This window comes from Melopsittacus undulatus, chromosome Z, assembly GCF_012275295.1.
Source record: "Melopsittacus undulatus isolate bMelUnd1 chromosome Z, bMelUnd1.mat.Z, whole genome shotgun sequence".
In the NCBI taxonomy this organism is placed as follows: Eukaryota; Metazoa; Chordata; class Aves; order Psittaciformes; family Psittaculidae; genus Melopsittacus; species Melopsittacus undulatus.
The window spans coordinates 10,914,931-10,927,514 of NC_047557.1; the positions used below are offsets into that span (position 1 = coordinate 10,914,931).

The 12,584-nt window shown below is 53.4% G+C and overlaps 1 protein-coding gene across 5 annotated transcripts in view; it reads left to right on the forward strand.

Annotated features, from left to right (window-relative positions):
* RUSC2 (RUN and SH3 domain containing 2) overlaps nt 1-7,204 on the forward strand; it is a 51,609-nt gene extending 44,405 nt beyond the window's left edge. For all 5 annotated transcript variants that reach the window (XM_013127576.3, XM_031044043.2, XM_031044042.2 and 2 more), the window contains 6 exons: nt 164-338; nt 1,276-1,381; nt 2,457-2,503; nt 4,102-5,098; nt 5,738-5,911; nt 6,187-7,204. In XM_013127576.3, coding sequence (XP_012983030.2) covers nt 164-338; nt 1,276-1,381; nt 2,457-2,503; nt 4,102-5,098; nt 5,738-5,911; nt 6,187-6,367 — 1,680 coding nt within the window. In that variant the 3' untranslated portion in view covers nt 6,368-7,204. The remainder of the gene's footprint in view (nt 1-163; nt 339-1,275; nt 1,382-2,456; nt 2,504-4,101; nt 5,099-5,737; nt 5,912-6,186) is intronic.
* Nucleotides 7,205-12,584: the final 5,380 nt, after the last annotated feature.

Consider the following 12,584-nt stretch of genomic DNA (forward strand, 5'->3'; position numbering starts at 1 on the left):
CAGAGGTGAACAGGAAGGGCCTGTTTGTTCAAGGAGCTGCAGAGCATCATTGTAGCCTGGATATTGCCTGCTGGGTGCCTAGCAGGCAAGTGGGGCTGGACTGTTTGCATGCATTTGTACCTTGTACTTACCAGCACTCTCCTTGTTGCCTGTTGCCCTTTAGGCCAAGCTTGGGAACAGCTCTGTGAGCCCCAACGTGGGACATCTCATCCTGAAATACCTGTGTCCTGCTGTCCGGGACATTCTAAGTGATGGACTCAAGGCTTATGTCCTAGACATGATCATTGGCCAAAGGAGGAACATCCCCTGGAGCGTGGTGGAGGCATCCACCCAGCTAGGTATGGAGGGGGTGCAGTGATGCCCATCACTCTGTGGTACTCCTGTGTTGTGGTGGGGAGGTACTGGGGAAGGTGGACTAGAAAGATGGGAATGAAGATTATTACCCATCTTCCTGCATGGAACAGGGTGCAGCCTGATCTTATCTTGTAAGACAGGAGAGCCACTGCTCTATTCTGCCCAAATATTTATTGTCATTTACCCTGAAATTTATGAATTCTATAACAGGGTCTATCAATAAAAGAACCTCAACAAACATACAAAAAGAATGCCCCTTTTCCCCCTCTGTATCTCCAGGGTGTTTCTGGACCTTCATCTTTAGCCCTGCACAGCTACTGTATAAGGCAGAGTTGTGCTCTAGCCTGGTCTGTAAGTAAATTTGCACTCACAGCTCTCTTGGCTCAAGCATGCTCACATCTGTACCCTCTGCTAGCACCAGTCTGCACCTGGATTGTGGCTGCCATCCAGGATAACTCCTTTCTGAGGTTACAGACGGCAGGGCCACACTGATTTCTGCATCATGAAGAGCTTACATCCAGGGCTTGGAAGTATCCTAGCCTGTCTGCAGCTCTGTGATTGTCTCTGTGACTGCATATAAGCCAGATTATAACCACCCACAATTCTCTGTTTACCTGCTGATTTTGAGTCAAGGGCTGTGATTGTCCCTGAAGTGTGGCAGGCAGGTCCTTGAGGTATTGAAACCCTCCCAGGGTTTTGGAGTGTCAGTCTGGGACAGACCACAAGCCATCTCTCTTGTGGACTCTAACTGCTGGGATGGAATGGGTTCACCTTGGTGTTTGGTGAAGAGGCAATGCACGTACAGGCACAGGCACCCAGACCGACACAAAGACATCTGTCTTTGCCTTGATGCTGCTTTCTGTGGTGCGGTTTTGGCTTTGCTGACCACAACTAATCTCAGCATCTTACTTCCTCCCATAGGCCCCTCTACGAAGCTGCTGCACAGCCTCTATAGCAAGATCAGCCAGTACACGGAGCTCACCAACCACAGCATGAGGTTCAACGCATTCATCTTTGGCCTTCTCAAGTAAGTAGGCTCCTTGGTTTGGCTGCATGTCACTGTCCTGGTCCCTGACTGCAGGCAGGCAGAGTTGCCAATGAAAAGACTTAAGAAACCTGGTAAGTTGCTCCCTATCTGTAGGTGAGGAAAGGAGGAATTTTGAGCCTCAGGGAACACCAGAATGATTAAAACCTACCCTGCCAGGCCAGAGCTGAGAAGGGATGGCTGTAGCCCACTGGAGAACATTGTCAGATTGTTTTAACCCCATAACATTAGGTGGGCAGGCTCTGTCTGTCAGGGTTCATACAACGTTAGATGTAACATTTACACAAATTACTCCTGGAAATCACAGCTTAAATCACTGCTTCCTGGAGCTGTAGTGAATCCCAGGGCATGAGGCTCTGAGGGAGAAGTTGCCCTGGTCCAGGACTCAAGGCTGGCCCTTCAAGGTTGGATAAGGAGTGTGCACACTACAGACAGTGTTAAGCAGAAGAAGCCAGCAACGTCTTTCTGCTGGTGAAGGGATGAGTGCTGCTTAGATAGTATTTCCCTAGTCATCTCCACGAGAGAGCACAGCACAGCAAGGGCAGTGGCAATGGAGTCCCTAAGATCTCCAAATGTCAGAGGACACCTACAAGCAGGAGCAAGCTTTTCCCTGGTCTCCCTACCAAGGGTGACTCAGCAGTCCCTGATGGCACAAGGTACCAGCATATTCTGGGCCAAGCCTTCAGCAATGGTCTTATGTTTGTTGATGATTTGCTTCTCCCATTTGAGCTCTTCTCATCAAACCTAAGGTGCTGTCAAGGACATAGGAACTAAATGGTGAGGAAACTTGCTGGAAATGTGGCTTTTAGGGGCTAAGTTGCACAATCTTCATGCAAAGCAAACTGGTTGGACCTGTGACAGGCTGGGTAGCTGTGGTCAGTGCATACAGATAGAAGTGAACCACTGTCCTTTCACTAAGTCTTGAGGTTCACAGGTTGATGCTGTGTAAATGCCTGTTTAAAGCCACATTTCCTTTTCATAGAACAGCAAGGATATGAAGGGGGTGAATTGATTTTCATTCTTTCTTTCTCTCCCTGCTTGTTTTCCCTTCCTGCAGTATCCGGTCCTTGGAGTTCTGGTTCAACCACCTCTACAACCACGAAGGTAAGAGCCTGAGGGCTGTGGGCTGCAATGGGAGACAAACTGCACAATGTAGAGCACAGGAGGGACATGCATTTCTCTTCCTGATCTCTCAGCCTAGGCTGCTCTGAGCTGAAAGATGAGATTGTACACAGTCCCAGTGTACCAGGGAAGTCCCGGGTGGAAGCCCAAGCTCCTTGCAGCTCCCACCACATCATTCCCAGCTGCAGTTAGTACCTAAGGCTATAACCTCCAGTGAAGATCCCTCAATCTACCCACAGGAGAGACCCTCTCTGAATTTCTGTGTTCCCTGTCCAGTGCCTGAGAGCTTTGCATAGCTGGAGGTGCACACACTTAGTTGAAACCCTTCTGGCATGAGAAATGGAAAGAAATGGAAACAAAAACCTCCATACAAACAGAAAGTAGATTTTACTGGATGTATCTGGCTTTTTTCAACGAGAAACGTTTCTAGAGCATGCACGTAACCCAGCTCACAACCAAGCTGCCTGGTGCCTGGAAGCAGCATGAGTGCTAAGTGCACAGTGAGACAGGCGCCCTCGACCTGATGGATGCCCAGAGAGTGCTGCTGGCTCAGACTGTGCTCAGCCCAGAGCTCTGCAAAGAGCCCATTGTCTCCTGGGGACTGACAGCAGACATTCCCCAGGTGTTCCTGGGCAGTCAGCACTTCTTTCTGGAGCAGACAGGGAAGTAGACTTGCCTTTATACTGAGCAGTGTGTCAAGAGAAAGCATCCTGGTTTTCTGGAGCAGAAGACCATCAGTTTCAAGCCATCGTTAAGAGCTGGAAGTGTGAGCAAAAGCTAGGGCTATCAGGATGATGAGGGCCTAGCAAAGGGGTTGGAGGTAAGGTGCAAGTCCTGTCTGTGGTGTTTGTTATCTCAGAGAGTTCATAAATCCTGCTCCTAACTCAGTCCCTGGGAGTGAGACCTGGAAATAAAGCTGGGGCAGAGGGTGCTGCAGATGGGGTCAAGTGAAGTGAAGGATGAATGCTGCAGGTTGAAATGTTGGTCCATTTTCTGTTAGGATCCACAGTGCAGCCCAGACAGGTCCTTGGGAAGACTGTTCAACTGTCCCTAACACCTCTCTGCAAGGGGCTGGTACTGGTGAGATCCGCATCTCTTTGTTCATCTCCAGGAGGTGGGAAAGAGAAATTTAATGTGTGTTGGAAGGGACCTTAAAGCTCATCCAGTTCCAATCCCCTGCCACAGGCAGGGACACCTTCCACTAGACCGGGTTGCTCCAAGCCCCTGTGTCCAACCTGGCCTTGAACACTGCCAGGGATGGGGCAGCCGCAGCTTCTCTGGGCAAAATTGATGCTCTTTATTCACACGCTATTCCCATGGTATTTTGTGGCAGAGGTCATCCTGGTGGATGCTCTGCCAGGCAGGTCCTGGCTGCAGGCTGCAGGAAGCAGGATCTGGGCCAGTTTGCTGGGAGTTCACAAAGCATCTGGTGCTCCGGACCCAGTGTTGAGCCTCACACTGCAGCCACAGCTCTGACCAAAAACAGGTCTCCAGATCCTTTCCCCATGGCTTCATCAGCTTCTTGGTGGCTTGGCAAAGGTGCAAGGGCTCTGCTGTAATTAATGTCTCTTGCCCTACAGATATCATCCTGGCACACTACCAGCCCGTGGGCTTCTTGTGCCTGTCTCACAGCGTGTGCCAGCCTCTTTTCGAGGAGCTCCTGCTCCTGCTCCAGCCTCTCTCCCTGCTGCCCTTCAACCTAGACCTGCTTTTCGAGCACCACCTGATGCAGATGGGCAAAGAGCAGCAGCAGCAGAAGGAGCTGCTGCGCGTGAAGCAGGACCTGCTGCTTTCTGCACACTCCACATTGCAGCTGATGCGGACACGGGGCAGCAGCGAGGATCCGGATGGATGCAGCACTGCCCCTGAAGCATGCAAAGTGGGTACCAGGGATGGTGACACCTCCCCAGGCCACAGCCCCCAGCAAGCTGCAAAAGAGAGGGTCAAGGGGGTAGGGGCCTCCTGCGGGGATGGTGACAGGGAAGAAGAGAGGAAGAAGATGCGAGAGAGCACGAAGATGCGAGACAGCACATGGGAGGGGAAGAAGGACAAGCAGGCGGGCTGGTGGTACCAGCTCATGCAGAGCTCTCAGATTTACATCGAGGGCTCAGCTGAAGGCTCAAAGTTCATCCGGTATGAGAAGAAAAAGAAGGCTTTGAGCACTGTGCCCAGGTCAGCAGAAACCCACAAGGCACCACCTCCCCGTGAAGGGGTGGTGGAGGGTGCAGAGGCTTGTCCCATTGCTGAGGGCAGCTTGGAGGAGAGACCCAAGGCTGCCAACAAGCCAAGTCCTGAAGTTGTGGAAGAACCCTTGGAAAAGCCCCAGCAAATACCAGTAAGTGAAGAGGTGAAGGAATGGAGCTGGCCCTTCTGGATGGGCAGCCCCCCAGACTCGGTGGTTACAGAGCTGAAACGCAGCAAGGAGAAGGAGGCTGGGACTCAGCAAAGAGTGGGAGCAGCAGCAGCAGCCCCCCAAGAGGAGAGCAGCCCCAGTGCATCAGAGAGCAGCCAGCCCATCAAGTGGGGGCACTTGTTTGGGTCCAGGAAGGTGCAAAAAGAGCCCAGGCAGGCTAACAGGTAAGGGCAGGGATGGCTTGGGGCTGGGGAGGGCTGGTTAATGTGGTGCTGAAGCAGTGTGCAGGGAAGCCAAGACAACCCCTGGGATATACCACAGTGGTATATCAGAGAGTGTGTGAACAGAGGGGTCTGTGACCCCTGCCCACCCCTGCCAGCCTGCTGGCCTGCCTTAATTCCTCCTACACCACCGCTCCCCTTGGGTCCTACCTTTGCCTGATCCATCTTATGGCTTTCTTCTGCCTGAGCTCTAGCACTAGCTCAGCTCCTAAGCCCATTCTGCAGGGGAAGGGACCCTGCTGCATAGCCCCCATCATCACCTCATCCCTCCCAAAAACACATATGGAGAATAGAACATGGAGAAATCCCTACTGCACACAACAGGTCAGGAGAAGGCACAAGGTTGCCCTGTGTAGCTGAGACCTCCTCACACTGCCTCTCCATCTCTACCCTTACTGCTTCTATGGACACTGAAAATGTCCTTCCCAGTGTAGGCCATGGTGTGTGGAGGTGTGTGGTGTGTCTCCAGGAGACAGACTGGGAACCACAGTGCATGAAGCCAGATCTCTAAGGCATGACCATGGCTGCTCCTTACCCCAGGTACGCTTCCATCCCACTATCTGCTCTGTCTCCTTATTGCAGGTTGCCCTCTGGCTGGCTGAGCTTGGACAAGTCCGTGTTCCAGCTGGTAGCCCAGACTGTTGGGGCAAGCATGTGGCGAGAAGCAGCTCCTGAGCCGGAGCCCCCTCAGCCAGAGCCATCTGAAGAGACCCCCAAGGCACGGCCGGCCCAGGGGCTGGTTCCTCACTCTGCCTGGTGAGTGTCACCCTGTGGTGCTGGGACACGGTGGGTTGGGGTTGTCATGGCTCTGCCTCTTGCAGTTTGCTTTGCCCCTCATGGACCAGGGGATGGTCTGGGGCAGGGATGCAGCTTGTGCATCCAGCTGCATCACTGCAGTCTGGAGGTAAGGGGAGCTGGGCGCCTGGCTGGGGAGGGAGGCAGGAGGTGTTTTCCTTGCTCCTTTATGTCTGTGTTGGTCCCTGGGGTGAGTGTCCTGTGGTAAGCTAACATTTGCCTCCTTCTGCCTGCAGCAAGGTGAAAGCTCTTTGCCATCACATTGCCACCGAGGCAGGACAGTTGAGCTTCAACAAAGGGGATATCCTGCAGGTCATCTCCAAGGTGGATGGTGACTGGCTGCAGTGCAGTCTCGGCTCTGAGGAGGGACTCGTGCCCATCATGTATGTCACTCACCCGGAGGATGAAGACTATTAACGTGGCTGGGGGCCAAGCACAGTACCAGGGGCAGCTTAGGCTCCGCTGGGAAAGCCCACCCTGCTTAGGGGAACAGACACAGCTTCTTGCTAGTTTCTTACCTTTCATGCCATTACAGAATACAGTAACCATAGGTGGTTCCTTCTTGCTCCTCCTCATGCAGCTGCCAAAGGCCACTCGGCCCCCAGGGTCTTCTGCAAGCTGCACCTTGTATTGCCAGGCATTGCCGTGCATGCAACCACATCGGGGACCACCTGAACCCCCTCCACCCCACACCATCTCCTGCACCCATAGGCCATGGACTCGTACATAGCAGGAACCCAAGCAGATCCTTCCGGACCAGCACCCCAGCTCAGATTCATGCTGGGGGGTACAGGATGCTGACTGTCCCCTCCCTGGGGGTAGCAGTGCAGTCTGCAGCTGTCAGCATCCCTGGCATCATCAGCCATAGGGTTGGGAGCACTGTGTGTTGGCAAGGTCTTCGCAAGTCTGGGCTGATGGGTCGCACAGCGGCTTGATTAGGGGCTGCAAGGGAGGCTCCCCCACACTGAAGCAGCCCTGTCCTAACATGTTATAGTGGTTCCTGCTGCGTTGTACCTGGCCAAGTGGCCTGGCACTGCCACACTGCAAGGCTGTGCCTGGCCTGGGGATAGGGACGGGGTACAAGTGTGCGTGCAGAGCAAAGGGTGCGTTGAGTCCCGAGGAAGGAGCATGGATGTTCAGTATTATGTAGGTCTGGGATGGGTAGTGCCACCCTGTGTGGAGATGGGTGCTGTGGGGGGTGGTCCTGTGCCCTCCACGCTGAGCAGGAAGCCTGGGATGCCCTGGGATGCTCAGAGGAGGGGGGGCTGGAGGGGAGGGGGTGAGGGCAGGGTCCCTGACTGGGCTAGGGATGCTCTTTGGTGTTGGGGGCAGTGCTCCCAGCAGGTAGATTGGAGGGTGCTCCCAGAGGGAGATGGGAGCTGGGGAGGGAGAGGTGGTGCTCCCCTTGGCATAGGGCTTCTGGTCTTGGTGAGCAATGCTGTGGGGTGGGAGGAACAAATGTGTACGAGCAGAAGGGGCTGCTGGGGATCCTGGGGTGTTTGGTAGACGCAATGCCAGCCAACCCTTCCCTTGCCATGTTTATGCCACCTGTTGGGATGGGGATCTACATTGGCCCATCAGGTGGAAAAGTGTTAATGGAAGGCCATGCCAGTATTTGGTGCCTTGGCTGGGTTGATGCTGCTTGCAGCGTCATGCCTGGGCTGGCTTCCCCATGGCAAGGGACCCTGGTCTTGCAAGGTTACCTCCTGCTTGTACATCGCTTAGTGGACGTTGCACCATATTTAATTTGTATTTCCCTGTTAGAACAAGGTGTCTCACCTTTATTTATTTCTTTATTTATGATGCATATTAATAAAAAAGGTGCTGATTGAGCTCACTGCTGCCCAGCCTTGTGATTTCAGCTCATCCCTGCAAAGGGTCCGACGGGACACTGCACAGGTCTGCACTGCAGGCTTTGTCCTGCCTCCACCACAACCAACACAACACCTTCAGAAGGAGATAGGTTGCTCCCAGCTATCAATCAATCAGACCTGTCAGTTCAGGCTGGGGAGGGGGCTATATCACATCACCAGATGATGGTATATCTTGGGAGGCAGTGTTGTCTGGGGTTCCTTGCATTTGTTCCTTGTGCATGCTCAGAGGGACCCAGGCAGCAGAGCTGACACCATTTCAGGTTGGCATCAGCATCTTTAGGGTGTTCAGGGTGCTGAAAGGTGTCCATAGATGCAGCCAGACTGGAACTTGTAACCTGTGGGCAGCAGGAGGGAACCCTGAGCAGGAAGGGAAGGAGGTGGTGAAGGATGGGTTATGGGGCTGGGACACAGAGCCTGGGATAACTTGTCCGTGAGGGTCAGTGGCTGCAGGCCATTCACAAAGGGAGGGCTCCAGGGCTTTTAAACTTAGACTTGTGCAAGCATTGGGTTTCTAAGTCCATCAGGAATGAGCCCTAAGAGCCCATCTCTTCACTTTACACCCCAGTAGCTCCAAGGAGGAGTGAAAAGCTCTGCTTGAGGCTCCATCATTTGCTGCAAGAACACCACACTGGAGTTTGTTGTATCAATGTGGACAAACAATTTGCAGTAGTGGAGTGAGCTTTAAAAACCAGCAATCCATAAATGAAGCAACATAAGCCTCACTCCTAGCTTGGAGAGGCACAGAGCAGCTAGGGCTGGCACATGGGATGGTTTAGTTAACCTCTCAGAGGGGATGGTGGTCAGGGCTGTTTACAAATTACAGATCCAAGCTGCTCTCCACACATGCACTGTCCCAAATGGGGAAGAGGGCTGCATGTGTGCTGCATGATGCTGAGTCAGTCCTGGGGAACGAGAGGGGATTTACAGCCGCCTGTAAATCCCTGGTCCATGCTGGAGCAGCTCCCTGGGTGCTTGCTGCTGGGACAGCCTAGGATGCAGGGGATGCAGGGTGTCAGGGGATAGATTTGGTGTTGCTGCTGCTGAAGTCTTGTTCAGGGTCATCTGGCTAAACTCAAACAGGTCCTGGTGGTGGGTGTCAGCCTGTCCCAGTCAGGAACTGGCCATGGGGCATGAAGCCCATGAGGCTGGAAGGCACATGGCATTGCAGAGCAGCCCTTCACTAGATAACAATGGAAGTCCCCAGCCTCTTTCCTGCACTGGCTACATCCCCTTCCCAGCATCCTGGTTGCAGGCTGCCTGCCAGGGCCAGTCCCATGTTCCCCTGCCCACCACAGGCACAGGGTAGAGCAGTCACCACCCCAACACCAGTGCCCACCTCGTACGTCCTGAGGTGCAGAGCCAGGCCAGGGGCAGCTCTGGACCAGCAGCAGGATGCTCAGTCAGTCCTGCCCATCGCATGTAACCTGTGCAGGGTCCTGGAGCAGTGTCAGTGCCCTCCAGTCCTGCTCCTTGCAGGGAAGTTGCTCCTGGCCTCCTTGCAGATCTTGGAGTAGGTCTTAGCAAAGAGGTGCAGGACTCTGGGAATGAACAGTGGGAGCAGAACATCTGGCATGTGGGAAACAAAGAAGAACCCTTAGCAAACTGCCAAGCTGCTCTGGGGACAGGCTGGAAGGACTGAGACAGGAACACATGTTTGGGCAGGACACACAGCGAGAGGTGAGATGGGGATGCTCATGGAGTGAGAACAGGCAGTCCCAGGGTGAGCACAGGACCCTGGGGTTATGGAGCCACTGCAAGAGCTGTCTTCAGAGCAGGAGCCCTATAGCTGAGCCAGGATGCCACAAACAGTTTCCAAGGACAGACCTGCAAGCAATGCCTGCAAGACTCATGGGGAAGCAGAGGGTGTCTCATTGAACAGACTCAATAGCAGCCAGTATCAGGCCTGCAGGAGTGTGACTGTCACATCATCATGACTGCTGCAGCATGCAACAGAGAACAAAGAAGGTACCACACCAACACAGCAGCTTTTCAAGGAATCATTGAATCACAGCGTGGTTTGGGTTGGAAAGGACCTTAAAGCTCCTCCAGTTCCCAACCCCTGCCATAGTCAGGGACACCTTCCATTAGAACAGGTTGCTCCAAGCCCCATCCAACCTGGCCTGGAAGCATCAGTGTGCTGGAAAATGTGTTCATGCTCTGCTGGGACTCTTCCCTTGCAAGGGCTGCAGGCAGTACAGAGTCTGAGGGCAGCAGAGGGGCAGATGTCTGCACACAGGAGCATGGGTTGCAAGCAGGAATGTGTGCATCCAAGGGAAAGGCTCATGTATTATGGAAAGAAGGAGAATGTGTTTCCTACCCACACCCTTCCTGGCAGCCAGACCCAGTGCTCACCCTCCCAGTGTGACAGGCAGTGACACATCCCCAGATCCCACAGGTTTCCATGCAGCAGCTATGCCATACAAGGCAGGGACCACCCGGCTGTGGATGGGTATGTGGGTGGCTCTGACACCTCTGTGACCACTGCTTTGGGGATGTCAAACCACATATGAGCACACGAGGGCTCAGACTAGCCCTTCTGCAGCATGGCCTGGGGACAGGCAGCTCCTGCTCCAGGGTTACAGGAGCTGCTTCCCTGGTCCCTGCCTGGTGTGACCCTGCTCATGGCAGCAGCAGGCACATCCCGGCTCCCTTTCAGCCAGAGGACACACGGTGCTGCGGTCATGGCATGTCCTGGGACTCAGCACTGAAACAGGCGCCTGCAGCGTCAGCTTCCTTCCTTGGCCCCTCACTGACTCCCTCTCTGCCTCAGTGCCCCCATCTGCACAAGGAAACCCACGGGGTTTCTCTGAATGAACCTCAGTGTCAGCACTGCCCTCGAGCAGCGTTCACAGCACAGAGCCCTCGTTTCCCCTTGCTGCTGTGCTCATGGGGCAACAACCACTGTCTGTGCACCAGCATCTGCCTGTGGTCCATGGGTGACAGCATGGAGCAGATCTGGGTGAGGTGCTGCTCCTGGAGAGCACCATGCAGGGAGCAGGGCATGTAGGTGCAAGCACCAACTTCCAGCTGCAGGCAGGAACAGGCAGGAGCCCTTTCTCCAAGTGTGGCCCCAGCAATGGGGTCCCCAATTTAGGAGAGGGATGCAAATCTCTCTGCACCACAGATAGGCCTTTGGGAACAAGAATCCCAAACAAAAGGAAGAGACTGGATGTAATACTACTGTTGGCTGGTTTGCAGTAGCAGGCAGAGGCAAGCAAGGCATTGATGTGTGGCTCCTCCACATGCACCACAAAGCCAAGGAGGAAAATAGGGAACTGAGCTCCATGCAGGACTGGGATAAGCACGTTCTCAGGAAAGGGATGCCCGATAGTGATGGCCATAACATGCTTCATTTCCATGACTCTGCATAATCGCCAAAGACTGTAAAAACCCAGTGGCATCTTGTTTATCTTCAGAAAGGGGAAATGTGTGAAATGAGGAAACTCGGATAAAATGAAGCTAAAAGAAGCAACGTGGTCACACAGTGTCCAGCAAGCTAGAAAGATTTAAGGCAGCTGTTCAGGGCTTTTGGTATCAAAAGGTAAAAAGGAACCAGCATGGGTAACCACTAGGGCCAGAGGTTATGTGGAACAGAGAGGCCCCTTCAAAGAGTTGTCTAGATGACAAAAAATAGTATGTAAGATGTAGAAGTTCAGTAAGACAGATGGGAAAAAAGAGCAAAGAACAGCCTGTGGAAGCAGCCAGCGGTCCTATCTGCAAACACTTCAAGGGTTTCAAATCCGACACAAAGTCTGTAGGGTCAATGGGAGAGCATGCCCTTACAGAGGAGAAATTACATCCCCCAGGGTGGTGAGATGGCTGTGAAAAGTGGTTCAGATGGCAGCACACTGCGAGGTCATGGCAAGGTGGGACATGTGCGAGGCAGAATGCCTGGATTCTGGCATCACATCAGGATGGAGCTCCCTGCCTACACCCTACACAAACAGACCCTGCTCATCTGCCCGCTGTGCCAGACCTGTGCTCTGTGATGGGTATCACAGTGGGACCTGCCAAACCCAGAAGCCCCAGGACACCTGCATCCTGTCTTGTTGCAAACAAGCCAAAGCTGTCTTTGTGGCTTTGGGTTTGCCTTGTGCAACCAGAGCATGTAGCTGCTGGACCCATTGGGGAAGGTGGCACTGGCTTACAACACCCCCATACCCCCCATGTAAGAGCCTGTGCTAAGCTCAAGGCTGGATTTTCTCATGTGGAGCAAGGGGAAGTGTGAAGAGCAAAGGAGCAAGAGGGCTTCCTGGCAACTGCTTGGGCCACACTTCCTCCATGGCTTTTGAGGTTTCAGATGGGGCAATGAAGGGCTTTTGGAGATGCCATACACTGTTAACATAGCTGCTGACAGCCACTGTGTGGGCAGTGGTGCACAGAGGGATGGGGGATGTGATGGGGTTTTTTCAGTCTTTTTCAGTTTATGGGATTTCTCTACTAATTTTTCCAAAGATCTTCCAAATGAGCAACCTTTTCCTACTGATAGAGTGTGCTTTTGTAGCCCTTCAACTACTTCTTGAACGACCCACAAGCATCAAGGGGAAGGGAGAACTGGCATCTGAGCTGCTGACTGTGCACTTGCAACCCCAAGGCACTTGTTAGCCTTCCAGTATGGTAAACTTTCTATGGTGAGCTTCAAATCTGAGCAAAGGAAACAAAAAGCCATGTTCCTAGGGGAGACCATTGGGCCTGCCAGCTCTGTTGCAGGAGGAGGTGAAACACGGGCAAGATTGAGAAGAGAATTATGCATTTCTGAG